This window comes from Mchenga conophoros, linkage group LG1 (genome assembly GCF_057382185.1).
Source record: "Mchenga conophoros isolate Kocher_MC1m ecotype Shallow Benthic linkage group LG1, M_conophoros_male_GT1.1, whole genome shotgun sequence".
In the NCBI taxonomy this organism is placed as follows: domain Eukaryota; kingdom Metazoa; phylum Chordata; class Actinopteri; order Cichliformes; family Cichlidae; genus Mchenga; species Mchenga conophoros.
The window spans coordinates 16,370,943-16,388,533 of NC_140526.1; the positions used below are offsets into that span (position 1 = coordinate 16,370,943).

The window sequence follows — 17,591 nt, forward strand, 5'->3', positions numbered from 1 at the left end:
TGGTATAGCAGCTGCAGCACTTTCAACAAAGGGACAGGGATCTCAATAAGCATCACATCATGCTGTGATCTAAAGAAACTCAACAATAGCTGACGAGGACTGACGAGACAAAAGTTTACATTTTTGAAAGGTTCGAGTCCCGTTACATCTGGCGTAAAACTGATGAAGCTTTTTATGAAAACGAACATCATACCAAGAGTTATGCAGGATGGCGGTAGTGTCACGAAACGTCTAAATCCAAGCGAGATACTTTGGCCTGACTTTTAACAGGTTGTTCGTTCTTTAAATCGTTCAGTGTTGCTGAATTAAAGCAAGTATGCAAAGAAGAGTGGGCCTAAATTCCTGCACATGGACATGAAAGACTCATTAGCAGTTGCTACAAATGGTGGCAGAATTAGATTTAAGAGGCAGTTACCTTTCACATGGGGTCATGTATGTTTGGATAACTTTTTTTCCCCCCTTTTCAAAACTGCATTTTGTATTTATTCACGTCATCTTTGTTTGATGATCTGAAACATTTAAGTGTGAAAAATATGCAAATAAACAAAACAAGAAAAAAAATCAGTTATGAGGCAAATGCTTTTGCACCATATAAAACTAAATTTCAGTCTGAGAACAGTGTTTCTCAATAACAGCAGCTAAATGTTAACAACTATGCATTTGCTGAAACAAATTTAAATGCCCAGGTGTGTTTCAACAATGACTTCCAGGCTAAATTAAAATTAAAAGAGCCATTTATACAAACTCACTGACTGCCAAATAGCACATGGCACGTCCTGAAATAGGATCCGGCAGCTGAAGTGGAAACTGGCCAAATTGCAACAATCCATTTATACTGATTTCAGTTATTTGGTCTGTTTTTGCATGCTGGAAGGGTTAAAATGAGCACGACCTCTTGCAATATTCATCCACATATCCATTACCAAAAAAACAAGCATTTTCTCTTCTGTACCCTGAAAAAAATAACTTTTCCCCATTTCATTTTCAAAGCAATGACTGTAATGAAATTGTTGTTTTTCTATAATAATTGAAGCTTGTTATCAGGAAGGCTGCTACTGAGAAAACATAGAAGAGCTGGTTTATTTTTCTGCTTGTGAGGTATGCTGTAAACAGACAAATTTAGGATATTTGTGTTAAGCCACCTGGCGCTATCCCTGGTACTGAATAGATCAGAGGAGGAAATGGAGAAAACATCGCTTTAATTCTGCCTTGTTGGCTTATTGTGGACAGAAATATCAAAGTAGCAATGTTTCAGAGAGAGAGTGAGCGAGAGGCAGAGGGAAATGCATGGCGTGAGCAGAGAAGCAGACTAAACGATCCAATAATCACGGCATATTGCTTCTGCAAACACCATTGTATGACATATTGCTAATTGCTGTTTGCCGCCATCCCCCCTCCCAATCTGATTTCAGCCATCCTGTGAGATGCACAGCGCATCACAGCAAAAGAGAAAAAGGGGGAGGGGGGGCCTATGCAGATTTCAGAAGGTCCGACACTGTTTATAATCCACCATGATGCCTTTCCCTTACATGTCCCTGCTTGGTGTCTGTTATGGTCTCTTACTGGCCGCTGGCCTGTACGCCACGAACTCGCTTCCATTCAGCCAAGAGGAGAGGAGATCACTTAGAGCCTTTTAAACAGCAATTTGAAATTTCTGCCAAGGATAGAATATGTCAACAGTCAAGAGTGATAATCTCCACAAAGAGTCTGTCTTGTTTGAGGATCATTCTGATTCATGCAAACAGATTTCTAACAAACGTACTCGGGAAAATAAAATAAAACGGGTCACACACTGTTTATCATCATGCACTTAGCTGCAGATGGCTCGGCAACAGTTTCAGGGCATTAGGCCAAGATCAAGTGGTAGTTTATAACCTATTACACTCTGCTAAAACAACTTCGTGGTGCTATTACTGGACACAGCTCACAGCTATAAAGGCATGCAGTGCAGCTTTGAAACCAGGGTACAATCTGCAGACATAGCACAGACAGAAAAGGAAAAGAAATGTAACTTTAGGATTGTCACTGCTATTGCGTCCTAATTTAAATTAGCTTTTGGAGACATTTTAAAGCTAAAGCAGAGTTAAGAAACCAACATGGAACTAACAAATATCTGTAAACTACTGGCTCTCATATTTTCCCTATGTGATAATCAGAACACCTGTTAGATCTGAGAGAAAAGGAAATCTTGTCATCTACATTCAGAATGACATCATAGGCTATTTTTAGCCAGTCCAGCAGCTCAGTAAATGTGGATTTTGTTCCCCAGATGTAAATATCTAACAAATAACAGAACAATTTACTAACCTGTCTGAAATTTCTAGCATATTTATTAATTGTGGCCAGACAGCCAGTTCTAAAAACTTTGATGAGCTTTCCTCTAAAAAGGTCAGTCTATGGATGAAAAATCTCTTTTCACAAGTTATTGCATTGATTTCCATCTTTCACATTTATTCCTTGTCAGTATGGACTTTAATGCGCAGTAGGCAAGTGTACCATATATAAATACCACGTTTCCATGAATTTACACTGATGTACCTTATCACAAAATGTTAGAATCTTTCTCTAGTCCTTTGGTTAATGATCATATGCATTACAAAAACCCCTCAAATTATAATAAAGGCTAATAAATATGCATCCAGATCTGTGTGTTTATATTGACCTCAAGCCAATGCTAAACCAATAGCGAAAGGGTCTGTGATGCCTTCTGGAGACAATTTTTCTGTCTGCTACATCATTGCAGATGAATTCTGGCTCACTCTTCTTTACAACGTTGCTTCAGTTCACTGAGGACTGTGGGCATCCAGTTATGTATTCAGGTTCAGGTCTGGACTGGGATGGGCTGCTGCAACATCTTCTGTTGAAGATTTTTTTTCTATGCTTGAGATCATTGTCCTGTTGCACGAGCCAATTTCAGCCGAGCTTAAGCTGTTGGAAAGATGGCCTCACATTTAGATAGAGTATTCTGGCCATATAAAGAAGTTAAAATCAAGCTTCAGCCCTCTACCACTAGTGGACAGTTCCTATGAGATGTTTGTTAATCACCAAATGTGGCTAAACATCTCCACTTTGGCCTCGAATGTCCAAATGACCTTGTCCAGAAACCTTGTAGTTTGTTCAGATGCATTTTTGCAAACCCAACTGTGCTGCTGTGTTCTCTTTACAGAGAAGAGGCTTTGTTCTGGTAACCCTTCCAAACAAGTCATACATGTTCAGTCTTTTTTGTATTGTCATGAACTTTAAAATGTAGCATGCCGAGGCCTGTGGAGTCTGTGATGTAGATCTTGAGGTTTTTTTGCAAATTTCTCTGAGCATTGCATCATTGAGGTAAATATATACCCGAATAATCTGTGATCACCTCCAAATATGGGTTCAGGAGTTTTACAACTACACGGTCAGTTATAGAAATCAAAAGAATGAAAATATGGGAACATATCAGCATTTCATAGCATTGACCATGATCCTAATTTCAGGATATTGGTGTTAGGAAGACCCAAAGCATGACTTACTAATGTGGAAGATAAGTAATGCTCATGACTAATGAGATCATGATTGTATGCAAAATGTATTAACACTGAAAATATTAGACTGGATTAAATAATAAATCAGTGTGTCAAGAGTGAAAATGACAAATTTGACCTTCATCATGAGGACGATTTGGGTAAAGACCAAAATTCTCCAACACTGTAGGCAGAGTTCTTGTGAACAGTGGACAAAGATCTCACCAGAGCACGAGCTAGCATTTGAGTTTTTACATTTTGTACCTTGGGCTTTACAGATGAATGTTTTAATGGTCTCAAAGTAAACGCAACAAAAATTCAAAAATATGACATCCCAGCGTTTTCCTGTGTGTTAGTGAGCTCAGTCAACCTTCACTGGATAAGTAAAGGTTAAGAGCAGCAAATAACTTCACGCAGCAAACTGAAATATTCTAAAAATGTTTTCTAAAAGGGAACGGGGATACAATTTGAGGGGGGAATTAAATTTAAAACATCCTCGTATCCGTACAACATTAAAAAGTTTTTGCATCTCTGTGTGTGGAGTGAAGCTGTGGAACAGACTAAGTAAAGATATGAAGCAATGTCCAAGCATGGCGCAGTTTAAAAAGCGGTTTAAGGATATGGTTTTTACAGGGTACAGGGAAAAGGTAGAGATTTGATAGGGTGTTCTTGTCTAATATTTTCATGTGTGTGCGCATGCACGGGTTTGTTGGTATGGGTGTGTGTGTGTGTGTGTGTGTGTGTGTGTGTGTGTGTGTGTATGTATGTATATATATATATATATATATATATATATATATATATATATATATATATATATATATATATATATATATATATATATATATATATATATATATAAAAATAAATAATTGTAGGTTGTGTATCCTTGAGGCGTTAATGGGGTTATTGAAAATGTGTACATGTGCGTATGTGTGTATATACGTATGTATGGATAGATAGAAACATATATGTGTATATATTTAAAAAAAAATTACACATAACATATAATGTAATTGCAAGGAGGTATTTCTGTAGTCTATTGATACTAGATAGTGGAAAAGGGGTGGGATTAAATAAGCTTATGCTTCTTCCTGCTCCTTTTTGAACATGGACGTTATTTGGAGTTGTGGTTGCTCGTTTTCCTTTTGTTTGCTTTGTTCATTTGTCTCTTTTAATTCTATTTTTTTTATACTTTTTCAACATGTTCAAAATAAAGATTCAATCAATCAATCAATCAATCAAAAAGAAAGCAGCAAACTTGGGAACATGCCGGGAAGGTTATTGGAAGAACTCCAGCTGCTTTTACATTTCTCTGAGATTCAGATGACAGGAACAAACAATTTGTGACAAATTACAGACGGCAATCAAAACCGCTGACAAATCCTCTCTGCACCTCTCCAGTCGTGCTCCTCTGTTCTGTCCTCCTAATCAGTTGTTTACATTATTTCACTTCATGCTAATTTCGGAATAAGAATTTAAATCAAAGCGGCGTTCAAACACTGTTAAACATGACCCGAGGCATTCTCGTCACCCTCGAGCTTTGCTTGAATCTTGCGTTTACTCTTTGTCAACTGTTCTCCATTTGAATACAGAGCCAGAGGAGATTAATCTGTTGTCCTAATGTGGGTTAAATCATTCCCACAGTAAGCAGGAAATGACTCATCATCTTCTGTACATTGTTCCTCCAAAATATACACCGCACTGTTTGGACATTTACACTCTAAGCAGTTGATAGCCAGCACGCGCACATCCTGTTCTGCAAAAACGCTGAATGGGGGTGAAAAACAGGTCATTAAGAGCAAAAGAAAAACAAAACCAAATGAAGAAGCACAAAGAGATCTGAAAGTAACCCGCTCGAGTTTCTTTTTACAGGTGGTTTAAATTACCGACTGACATTTTAGTAAGTGAAGCTCTGAATTCTAGTAAATCTCCACAAGAGTACTCACACTGCAGAGTCCTCTGTTTCTCCAAAACCAACTGGTGCATCATTACTTGTTGTTTTCATTACTCATTATATTATATTATAGTGTGAAATGATTACTGTAGCATCATGCGGTGAACTGAAAAAAAGATTTGAGCACCTGTTGCAGGAAACATTTTATGAGAATCGCTGTTGCCGTTCAATCTTTGTGTCTAGGTTTCCAGGAGGATGTGCCAGAACTCTTTATTCAGAGGCACCATGTGGCAAAAAATATCTTATTAATGTGACTGAGTCAACGAGCAGCAGGATCAAAGTAAATATAACATGTTTATCTGTTTCACCTTCCTTATCAAGGCAGCATTCATTCTCCATAATAAACCCATTACTGAGTCTTATGCCTTTGCCTCCCGTTCTACTCCTTTTTGAGCTTCCTCCCATCGCAAATTAACTTCTCAAAAGGTTCTTTCAGAAGAGACAAATAAATGAATTTTCTAAGTGCACCAAGTTCAATTAGCCATCCGTCTTCAAAAATATACAGTCTGTCACATCATCTATGAGAGGGAGCAGCTGCATGGTTGGTTATACAGTATTTCCCAGAAAGGAAGACAAAAAAAGACAAGCTTGTAAGCCAGCAGTATAAACTGTTGCAGTCATATCTCCCATTTGGAGGTATTTGTTGAAATAAACATCACGTTCAAGAATCTAATTATATCACTTCACGTTACTGCCTTTAAAAAAAATAAATAGTTACAAGTAAGGCTATTGTTTCGGGATTAAATGGTCAATATACTCTAATGTGGCCCAGTTTTTACTGGTCGGACAACTCTGTGTGCATGAACTCTGTGTTCCAGTACTGATCCACTACTTTTGTCTACAGAAAAGAACCTGTGGAAAAACCAGATGTCAAGCTTAAAGTTTTCTGTGTCTGTCTATGTGCCACAGGAACTACATTCTCTGGTGGGGAAACAATTTTTAAATGTGCAACTTGTTAAGTTGTGCTTTGCTAAAAACAATGAATGAAGCAACACATTGTCACAGGAACGTGCATGTATTGATTTCTATTCATCTGCTAGAGGAATACAGAGCGCACAAAGAATACCTGTTCAAACAATGAAATGAATTTCAGTTTAATCTGCTTATAAGCTAAAGAGATTTCCACGTTTACTTTATTATCCTATGGGGCAGTAACAGTTTAAATGCATCCAGTTTAAAGTTTCAGAGCTCTAGAAATAAACAGCAGGACTGAGCTTGCACTCAGTGATAAAATAATTAACCTGAATTAAAATGTTTAACACGCTATACAAAGATTAATGATTTTTCTGCTGCATTAATCTCATCTTATTTGCAAAAGTTTTGCATTCTAATGCTATAATTTTGTTATTTAGAATCTCTTTATCACTTACTTATCGGACTTATCATCATCAGATAACATCATAGGGATAAGTTTGTATGGAAAAAAAAAAGAGTAACATGACCCACAAAATGTCCCTTTTAATGCAAATGTGCAGAGACCTGAAGTGGAAAGCCCGGCTTAAGTTGTTAATTACTGTCATGATACCCATTTCCAACCGGCCTGGCTGTACTGAACTTGTCTCGCTGTAATACCTTTCAGGTGTTTAGTGTTAGATTTGTATTGTTGATTGTCATTTATGCTTAGAAATATTTAATTATATATGCTTAGAGTTTTGTAATTAGTTGTAGATTGGTAGAGGTTTTGATCCTTGATAGTCTGCAAACTTTGTGTGTATTAGACAGCACTTTGGGAGCATGAGAGGTCATACCGTGTCTTATTGTTTTATGGTAGGATTAACGTAGTTGCGTCTGTTCTAGTCTAAGTGCTCTTTGTTTAGATGAACTGCAGGACTTCCTCACCGTGTTATCTAGGATGAACCATCTAGGGTGAGGGGGAGGCTACCCTCTTCCTGACCAAGGATGTTTGACCCTTTGATCAGCAGTCCACACACACACACACACACACACACACACACACACACACACACACACACACACACACACACACACACGGTACTCTTTGTGTGTATGTAGACGTCATATGTTAATGAACTTATGCATATTCATGTAACCTCAATAAAAGAACAGTGGTACGGGAGAACGGACGAGAGCAACTGGGGTCAAGCGAAGGAACGGTGCCTGTCCGGTTCTCTCCCGTGCACGAGAAACATGAAGAAGCTTGCCTACTTGTGTCTTGCTTTGCAGTGTAATTATATTGCCTTTAACGTTCCAGCGGATGGGTTCAAGCTACAAACCTATCATTTAGAAAACTTGGTGAGCGGATTTATAATGTTGATTTCCAGCACTGTATTTTATTCTACTAAAGCAAAAAGACAACTTTCTTCCGATTGGCTGACCCTCGTAAGCAAAAGGTTTGAAGAATGGGTCAGTGGGGTTTCTGTACCCGCAGTCAGAGCCATGACGACCATATTAGGGATATCCATTCTCTGTGAAAACCAAGAGTAGAAAAAAGACCCTGTCTGAAACAGAGAGTTTAGACTTTAGCCTGAGCTTTTTGCTCACAGGGATTACTGAAGCAAACAATGACCTCCATCCACCACTGTCACAATATTTTTATATATGACAAAAAAAAAGGAAAACATAGTATATCCACTTTAGTGTTAACATTTATTGAAATTCTGCTTGGCTTAAACTAACACTCTGTGTTAGTTTAAGCCAAGCATTAGTAAGACTGAATTAAACAGATGGCTGAAAGGTCAAAGTTTACTTACAGCTCAACAACCAACATGACATCCTTTGAAAACTGTAGACTAACTGTTTAAATTCATGTGACGCTTTGGTTGTAACTATATCAGAATTGGCATATCTCAATGCGTTATTGATCTAATAATTAGCCATTGTTTATATCCCCCCATATATCTGGTTATTAAAGTAGAAGATAAGGTGGAGAAATGTAAGAACAAAACTATGCTAACATGTCAACTAAACTGGGATCATATATAGTGATATTCTTCTATTCTGAAAGATTATATGACTAAAATCAGGTGCACAGTCTGCTCTGAGACTTATTATTATCTGTAGCAATCATTTCATCATCAAAATGAGAGCAGCATTGTCAGATTGAAGTTTTTCTCAAAGGTTTCCTGGTTTTATTTGTTGGTTGCCAAATTCATAATTAAAAATCAAATTTAATAAATGACAGCAACGATAAAGGCGGGCTTCCAGCCACTCAAAAAAATACATTAATTAAAAAAAAAAAAAAAAAAAAAAAAAAAAAAAAAATCACAAAGCGTCATCACAACAGGTTGCTCTGTATATTTGATCTGGCAGAGTTTGAAGCTGGAGTTTGTGTTTCCACCCAGAAAGCAGCCAGGAGATATTTTACTTGTTAGGCAAATGTGTAAACCACCACACCATTTTATTCAAATATAGATCCAATATGTAGAAGGCTAAATCAAAAATTTCTTTATAGGAAATTGCAAGTTTTAATGTAGACATGACACTAATGAAAAGGGTATGTGTTTTGGTCGTTTTAAACTGAAGCAAACTGGGTACTGTATGTTGTACGACTACTTTTAATAACCTTGAAAACCTTCAGTGTCTATATGAAGTGTGGGTCCTCACAGGGGCATACAAAATAATTTGGGACCCTCGGCTTCCTCTGCTTGGGGAGTTCCAGGTGCTTCTGTCTGGGAGATTGTGTGGTTTTCCCAAGAAAAGCTATAAAAAAAAAAAAGAAAGAAAAGAAAGAAAAGAAAAGTAAAGTAGATAGTGTTGGACTACTATCTGCAAAGTTTTACTCTGCCGTGTATGTGCATGTGTTAAACTGCCTAAACTGTTCTAATGCAAGAAGCTACAATACACTCCCGCTCTTATCTCAGATGGCTTTATCACTCAAACACACACACTTGGAAAAGATGATCTGCAGGTCGTTTCCAGGCAGGCTATGTCTGTCGTTCCTGAAAAATCCTAAAGGGAAAACAAGATAACTCCCAGAAAGTCTGCTATGGCAGCATTATGCTGAGGAACCTCGATGGGAATGACTGATGATGGCTGGAGAGTTTTGACTCATTTGCAGTGTTTCATCAGTGACCTGTACAGCAGCAGTCTAAATGTAAACAAATAAAAGTAAGTCTAAATAACTTTTAGGTGGATTTTTAAAATGCATTTAATGTAATACTTTCATCATAACTGATCATTTTCCATTCAGATCCTCTAATGCGTCCTTCCTCCAAGTCAGTATGAACCTCTGCAGAATAAAAATGTCCCCATATAATTTTTCAATGCATCAGTGACCCCAAACAATCAGACAAGAAGAACAAGGAGCAGTGCAGCCCTGATCTCACACTGCCACTCAATTACAAAACCCCCAAAACATAATAAAATTAAATAAAAATGCTCCACACACTGAAAAAAATTCTACGCAAGAAAAACAGAAACTTTACTGATAGCCTGCGTGGAGTTAAGTGGTCAGCAGATTGAATGAAAAACTACTGAAGCGACGCTGCTGCAGTGCTGTCACTGTCATTTGATTTACACGGTCCACATGACCCGTACTGTGGTACAGTGACCACGGGAGGACACAAGACTCCTGCGTGAAAAATGACGCCTCGTCCGTTCTTCCTTTTTTCTCTGTTTTAATTTAATTTAATTTACCCAGTTCTCATTCGGGTAGGGTAAAGGTAAGCAAGGAGGGTGTGGCGGCGGAAGGTTTCTGTGAGCAATATCCTACAGCACCTGTCCGTCCACAGGTGTAGCTTACAAAGCCCATGGTTTTATTAGAAAAACGAAATAAGACCGGATCACCCTTTGTCCACCCCACGGATCTGACCGGAGCTCGCATACCCACAAATCAAAAGCATTGATAAACACACAAGCACACACATACACAAAAACACACCCAGCCTTCCCTCCCTGCCAGCCGGGATCTCCGAGCAAACAAAGCGCACACTCTAGGTTTTAGGATAATCGTGTCTGTACTCACCCACCAACAGCAGGCGTAGATGAACAGCATGAATTTGATGATATAATAGGAACAATCAGCACAACATTTAGACTCTCCCTCTGCCATCGTGTCTGGACGGAAGATAGTTTCTTTCAGCGGCTCTTTGGACTGTTGACAATTCACTTCCGCGTTGTCCTCGTCATAGCACCTGGAAACGCGCGTACAGTCTGATATATGGACGGCCGAAGGGGGCTGGTGGATGTGAGCTTGTGCAAGACTTTTAACTTGTAGAAGTTATGTGACATAAGTACATTAATAAAATCCAATTCAAATTTTATTAAGATTCAAATCTTTGCCCAATTAAGGACGTGGTCATTTTAAGTGACAGATGGGTTCGCTATTGTCAAAAAATAAAACAATAAAAAACTTCTTTGATTTTTCTGGGGCTTTCTGTTCAGTTTGTTTTAAGCCTGTTTTTAATATTTTTGTTTAAACTGAGTATCTACCTGGTTTTTACTATCACAGTAAATTACAAAGGTATCTTTCAAGCTAAGCTATCCAGCATATAGTTGTTGCTGATAACAAGCTCCTATGATAGGTTAAAAAACCAACACACATGATTGAAAGAGCCAAACCGGAGACCAGCAGAACAACTTATGAACAGTGCGGCTATTTCACAACATCTTCTGTACTTTGCCCAGGTATTTCTAACCCATTAACGTACACGCCTATGTAAATATCTAGAAGTTTTTGGGCAGCCTGTGTCAGCAATAGCTTCACCACACTGTGCAGGTCTACAGTTTGACGTTATTATCTGTATCTCACCATTTTATGCTGTAGGGTGTTCAGAAGTAAACATGACAAACACTGAGTTTGCATGGGACAAAATGGGACTGAGATGTAACCCTAAATTTTCATAACTCACAAATAAAAATGCAATAAACTGTGCAGGATAAATATACATTTTGCTCTATTACTGAGTAAATACAATAAGGATAAAGGGAAGCTAAAGTTTGTTCTTTTGCTTTCACGTGAAAGTCTTTATATACTCCTGTAATCTCTTTTATTTCTCTGTTATTTCAACTTCTCTTCTGTCTGGATGCATCCAAATTAAAACACAGCACAGTTTGGATGTAGCCACAGGCTGCCAAAGCTGGCAATTTTAGCAATCTTTATCTACTGTGCCCCTCCACTTCCTGTTCAGAAAGAATAGAAACTCTATTTCTAGGAACATAATGGCACTTCCTTTTTTTAGGGTTGTTTCCATCATATTTGAGAAAATTTGCAAAGATGAACCGGATCAATGTTTTGGGACTTTAGAGAAGTGCATTTCCTGCAGAGCCAGTCAAAATGTGGGACATTGTTTGAAGATGTGGAACAAGGGAAAAAGGAATAAAAATGCTGTGGAGATCCACATAAAGACAGACGTCTGGACCCGAAACTATTGGGAGAAGGTAGACTCTTTCTTATCTGCTATCATTTTATTTTAAGATTAACATGGTCACAAAGTGAAGATGAATACATTCACATACTTTGATCTGAGTCTTGTTTGTACTCTAATCTGATGCTGTTGAAAGCAAAAAGTCAAGGAAAAACAAGATAAAGTCCACTGTGAACAAGATTCATTCCCTCTGTTATTAGAACAAAACAAGTATGAAATACACCAATGCAATTAAAATGTATTAACTCAGCATTTTATACAAGACTGGATTTTTCGACAAAGTGCACTTCAAGGAGACGGACTGTGTTATACTGAAACTGGTTTACTGGCACAAAGTGACTCAGAAGAGAGAGTGAATGCAACAGGCTCTGATCTGAATGCGAAGGATTTGTTCATCGAGGCTGTCATGAGATGCTGGTGGGTGGACAGGCAGACAGCAGGACGGACCAGCTCGACTAGAAAAGCAGAGCAAATATGTTGCAAAATGTACCCGGGGAAACACCAAAATACATAAATGCAATCTAGGAGCCTGAGAAGATAAGCATTTATCTTCTTACATTGGCTCCCCATTAAATACCGTATTGACTTTAAAATTCTTTTGATCACTTTTAAAATTTAAAAAAACTTGGCGTCTAGCTACCTAACTGATCTCCTGCACTTGTACAACCCCAAGAGAGCACTAAGATCTTCGAGTCAGTTGCTCTTAGTGCAACCAAGGTCTCGGTTAAAGACCTGAGGTGATCGAGCCTTTGCTATTGCTACACCTAGACTCTGGAATAATCTCCCAGCTGATATTCGCATGTCTGAGTCTATCCAATCTTTCAAATCGCACCTAAAAACTCACTTGTTTACTTTTGAATCAAACTAGTTTGACCTTCATCTGGTTTGCTCTGCACTATGCAAAAGTGTTTTTTATTCCCTGTTTGCTTGTTATGCTCTGTCCCGAATTTTATGTGTCTTGTGGTCGACTGTGAAGCACTTCGATGATGATTATTGGTCTTTCAAAATGTGCTATAGAAATAAACTTTGATTTGAAGCATTCTCCCACAGAATGCAAGCGGGCCCATATATACTGCTCCTGATGACAATGACAGGAGGCAGGTACAGTGGCTGAAAGACGGGAAACCAAAGACCCCACCAAAAGGTGAAGACAAAACCTGCCACTTCCAGCCAGAACTCAGAGACCAGAAACAACAGGAACAAACAAGTGCAGGACTATTACATAACTGGGCCCAAGCCTCAAGTGGTACAACAGGAAAGTACAGTTTCTTCAGCATGTAAATTGACCTAATGACTACCCGAATTATTGCCCCCCACACGGGCATTTGTTTTATACAGATACCTGCTTACTAACCCGTCTGTCTGGCCATAAGAAATTATGTGAGATGAGCATGAACCAACCGTTAGAAATGTGTCATCGTAGCAGAAACCTGAACGGCAAACATACTCTTATCACTGTTTTCACAAAGATAAAAATGTTTGTTTTCTTTACGCTAATGCAGCAGATATATGAAGGTAAATATACTGCCAAATATTAGAGGCTGTAGAATGAAATATGTGAATGTGCAAAAAAATTTCAACTTGAGCAGCTGTTTTAACTGATTCGAGAGGCTGTGATCAGAGTTGTGGAAATAGTAAAAGAAATTAAATAAATATCAATAAAATCAGAATTACAAGTTTGAAGCTCTCAGTATATCTGTGTAAGTATCAGTCTCCACATTTATTCATATTTTTGTAACTGTAAATTTAAAACACAAGCATGTGAAAACTTTTTACAAGTGAAAATTTCAAAAAATACAAGTTCAGATTTTTTTTTTAAATTCTCACATTTTATTCTGCAAGTTCTCACATTTTGCAACATATTTACCTTCATACAGAAAGTACATCAAACATTACTCAAAACAAAAACATCTACAGTACCTTCTCTCCTCGTGGTGACATTTGGCGGAGGGACCATGCATCCCCATGCTGTGAGGGACTGGATCATTGACTGGATCACTGACTGGATCACTGGAGGGTTCTTCAAAGAATTTTCAGAGGTAGCAGCTTTGGTATGGAGGCTATTGAGCGCCAAAATTAATTAATTAAATATATTATAATAAATAAAATTTGTCATTAATTAATTAAAATTGGAGCTATATAAATAAGGCAGGAGTGACTTCCTGTGTAATTCAGTGGTGCATTTTGATGACCACAGCCGTTCACTAAACATACTCCTGTGACTGGCAAGCGCATCATGGAGTGCGTGGGAGGTATTGTCCTTATCTTGGTCAATATCTTGGTCAACTCTCCGACACCACCTTAAGAGAGTCCATCGCCACAACATTACTTTCCTTGCGGATCAGTCACTTGAGTCTGTTGGCATCTGCGACTCGATAAACAGATCCGATACACACAACTTACACATGCATATCCGATCTTCTTTAAATAACCGCCTATCAAAGAGTTCACAGCACAGACTCTATCCAAAGCAAACATTCAAATCCCTGAATATATATCAGAGGATCAGAAGACATCGAATGTGATAAACCAGTCATTAGTTTGTATATGATAAATCGCCATCCCTCGCCTTTTTAGCTGCTGTAGCGCCCTTATTGCAGTTTTCTAAGCACCAAAAGCAGCAACATCTTAATCAGCAGTGACTCGGCCAACAAAACATTTCACATCAATAGGAGGGAGCTGTGTGATTGGCTGTTTCCCCCCTCTTGGTACTTTTCTTACTTATACATCACCTTTATTACTTTCTTCAGTCAGAAAATGACCTTGGAGTGAAAGCAACAAAGAAACTCAAAGATTTTCAAGTGTTATGAAATTCAACCTTCAGCAAAATGAGAATTTTTGTGTCCTCTGGTTGCCTGGGAGTACAGACTGTCTAGTTTTTGTAAAGTATTTATTTGAGATGTGTTCAGGTGCAACTGAAGAGTCACTGCAGGTGTCTATTTCTGTGTTTGCTAGTTTAGGTGGTGAAAATGAGTTTCTTCCCCTCTTGATTAGGTTTTGACCCTTGATAGCCAGCTCTCGCCCAGATTCACTCGGGCAACCACATTTATTAAGAACTGCTACACCTTCTCAGAAACTTTAAATTTTTGGGCCTGCATCCTTCAGCGTGTCAGTCACTGGGCAAACAAGCTTGTGTGATCACATGAAAGTACACACAGGCAGTGCACATTGTACACAGTCAGCAAACTCTACCTTTGGTCATTCTGTTCACTAATTACATGCACGGGCATATGCAGTAGATTTCCCCTGCAAGGCAGGAATGTGAGGAACGGGCATGCAACGAGAAGCAGGTAACAAAGTGAGAAACTATCACAGAAGCACAAAGCACAAAAATCTACAACAGTAACAGTGAGACTGAAAAAAAAAATCACTGGAGTCACAATCTGCCTGTTTGCACTGTGAGATATGTTGTTGAATTTCTTCGAGGATAAACTCAAAGTCAATGCAATGACAAGAGGGTTTTGTTTTTTTTTACAAACAGTATAAAAGAAAGTGTACATGGCGTGTCCTTAGAGGCACCTTCTAGCTGGTGATAAGCAATGTGGATAGAAAGCACACTCTTAGAAATAGGGGCACAATATAAAAGTAAGTTTCTGTAAATACAGAACCTACACTTGCTTTGAATTTTAAGTTGCAGCGTCAGGATACACTCTGACACATAAAGATAAAGAAATTATGCACAAAAATAAATTTTAATCTTAGACTTTAAATGAGACACATTTAATACAAAGTAGTATAATTTTATATCTGATTTGTATCGGTGATGTAATGGGGAGGGGGTTGCTGCCTGGTTGACTATTCCTGGTCTCTGTGTCCTCTGTGTGTCTAACAGCCTTACGTGCAAATTTTAGATAAATAAAGCTTTGAATTGCCAGCAAGACTAGGCTGAAACAAAGTCGGTACAAAAGTCAATATTTGGTGTGACCACCTTTATCCTTCAGCACAGTCTAAACTCTCTTAGGCAAGCTTTCTTTTAATTTCTTTAAGTGGTCTTCAGGAGTAGTTGTCCAGGGTTACTGAAGGACATTCAAAACTCTTCTTTGGCTGTTGGCTGCCTTTTGTTCTGTTCTCTTTCAAGATGCATCACTAATGTTGGGATCTGGACTCTGGGGAGCCCAGTCCACCACAGGTGTTCCACCAAGTGCTTTTCTATCCAGGTGTGCTTTTACTGTATTGACAATGTGTTTGGGATCATTCTCATGTTGAAACATGAAGCTGTTCCCAAGCCGATAATTTGCAGATGGTATTTTACCATGCATCAACATCTGACAGGACTTTTTTGTGTTCATAATTCCAACAATTTTGACAAGATCCACAACACAAAAAGGCTGCAAACCATGACAGAGCTTTTATCGCGTTTTGCAGATGGCTATGGACACACACTGTGGTAACACCCCCCGACCCTATTATCAAATATTAAGGACAAACTGCTCACCATGCTTAGACATGCCAGGTTTTCAGCTAATAGCTCTTTGGGACTCACCTTGTTGATGCAAAAATACAAAGATACTACTGGTCTGATGGTCATAGTATATTTAACAGCAAGAACAAAAAATATTACGCTGAAAGGTACAAAGATTTTAAAAGTTACAACAAAGTCTTGCTCCGTTAAAGCACAATGTAAAAAAAGAAAAAAATAAGGGCGAATCATTTCTTGGACATTTTCACACTTAATGAGCAAAACGTTTTCAAAAACATGATGCATCTCAGTTTCCCCTCATTCAGTGATTCAGCTATCATTACATGCTTTCCCATTGACAGATCAAAGTGCATTCATAAAGGTAAAGCTGTCACACACAGTTTTTTTTCTAAAGTAAACAGCATGTTTTAAACACTTCATCTAGATCCAGAACTTTCAGTACGTTTTTGTTCTTGTGAAGAAATGTTTGCATGACATCAACACACCAGGAATAACAGTAATTTCAATGAAAAACCACTGAGTGCACAGCAATTATCATACACTTTAAAGCCAAAGCCAACCAGCAGACCAGATCAGACCCTCTGGTGTTCAGACAACATGTCTGACAACTCTACCACTCCAGTGACAAACTGCTGCATTTGAGTTTTTGTGGCTTCATGTTTCTTCAATATAAGCACAAAAAGACTGTCTATAATTTCATGTGAAGAGAACCCTTTCCAGTCCAACACATGGATTGTTCCTAAGAACAACACACAACTCACATGTAAATACTTTTATTCAGGTTTATGTTTTACTGCAGTTTGGCAGTGATACGATCTCCTGGAGACCTGTTAGTGTTTTGTCATGTTTCAGAGGCACAGCTCTAACTGAAAGTAGACAGCTGCAGCCTTTTTAAATGTGTGACTTTTCAAAAACTGCAAGCACAGGGCTGGACTTAAACAAGTATCATGGCATGACTTTTTAACATCACTTTCAACTCTGCGGCACTTTTCTGTTTGCCTCAGATAACTGCATTAGATAAAATATCAAAACTGCTACTCTTTTGGGCACCTCTTTTGTTTTTCATTGGGAGAAATTACTCATTCCCAGACTCCACATAGCAAAATTGGTATGGCCCTGATCTGGCCCACACAATGTGCTTACACATGGCCCACATACCGCAAAGAATGATGGCCCTTTGGTGGCCCAGATCAGGTTTACCAGAGGTGGCCCACACATGGGCCAGCACGTGGCCAGTTGCAGACACACTGCTGGCCCAGATGTCAGCCTAATGTGTACCTTAATCAAGCCATGTAATAACAACATGTGCCGGAACATAACAGTCCAAAAGTAACATGACGAAACTCTGTTCAGACAGTGAATGGACTGATTTTTATATAGCGCTTTTC

General features: G+C 38.5%; 1 protein-coding gene across 1 annotated transcript in view; it reads right to left on the reverse strand.

Annotated features, from left to right (window-relative positions):
* Window positions 1–10,535, reverse strand: part of tspan15 (tetraspanin 15) — a 46,234-nt gene extending 35,699 nt beyond the window's left edge. Inside the window, exon 1 of the mRNA XM_085267911.1 lies at window positions 10,382–10,535. Within this exon, the coding sequence (XP_085124037.1) occupies window positions 10,382–10,468 (87 nt within the window). The 5' untranslated portion in view covers window positions 10,469–10,535. The remainder of the gene's footprint in view (window positions 1–10,381) is intronic.
* Window positions 10,536–17,591: the final 7,056 nt, after the last annotated feature.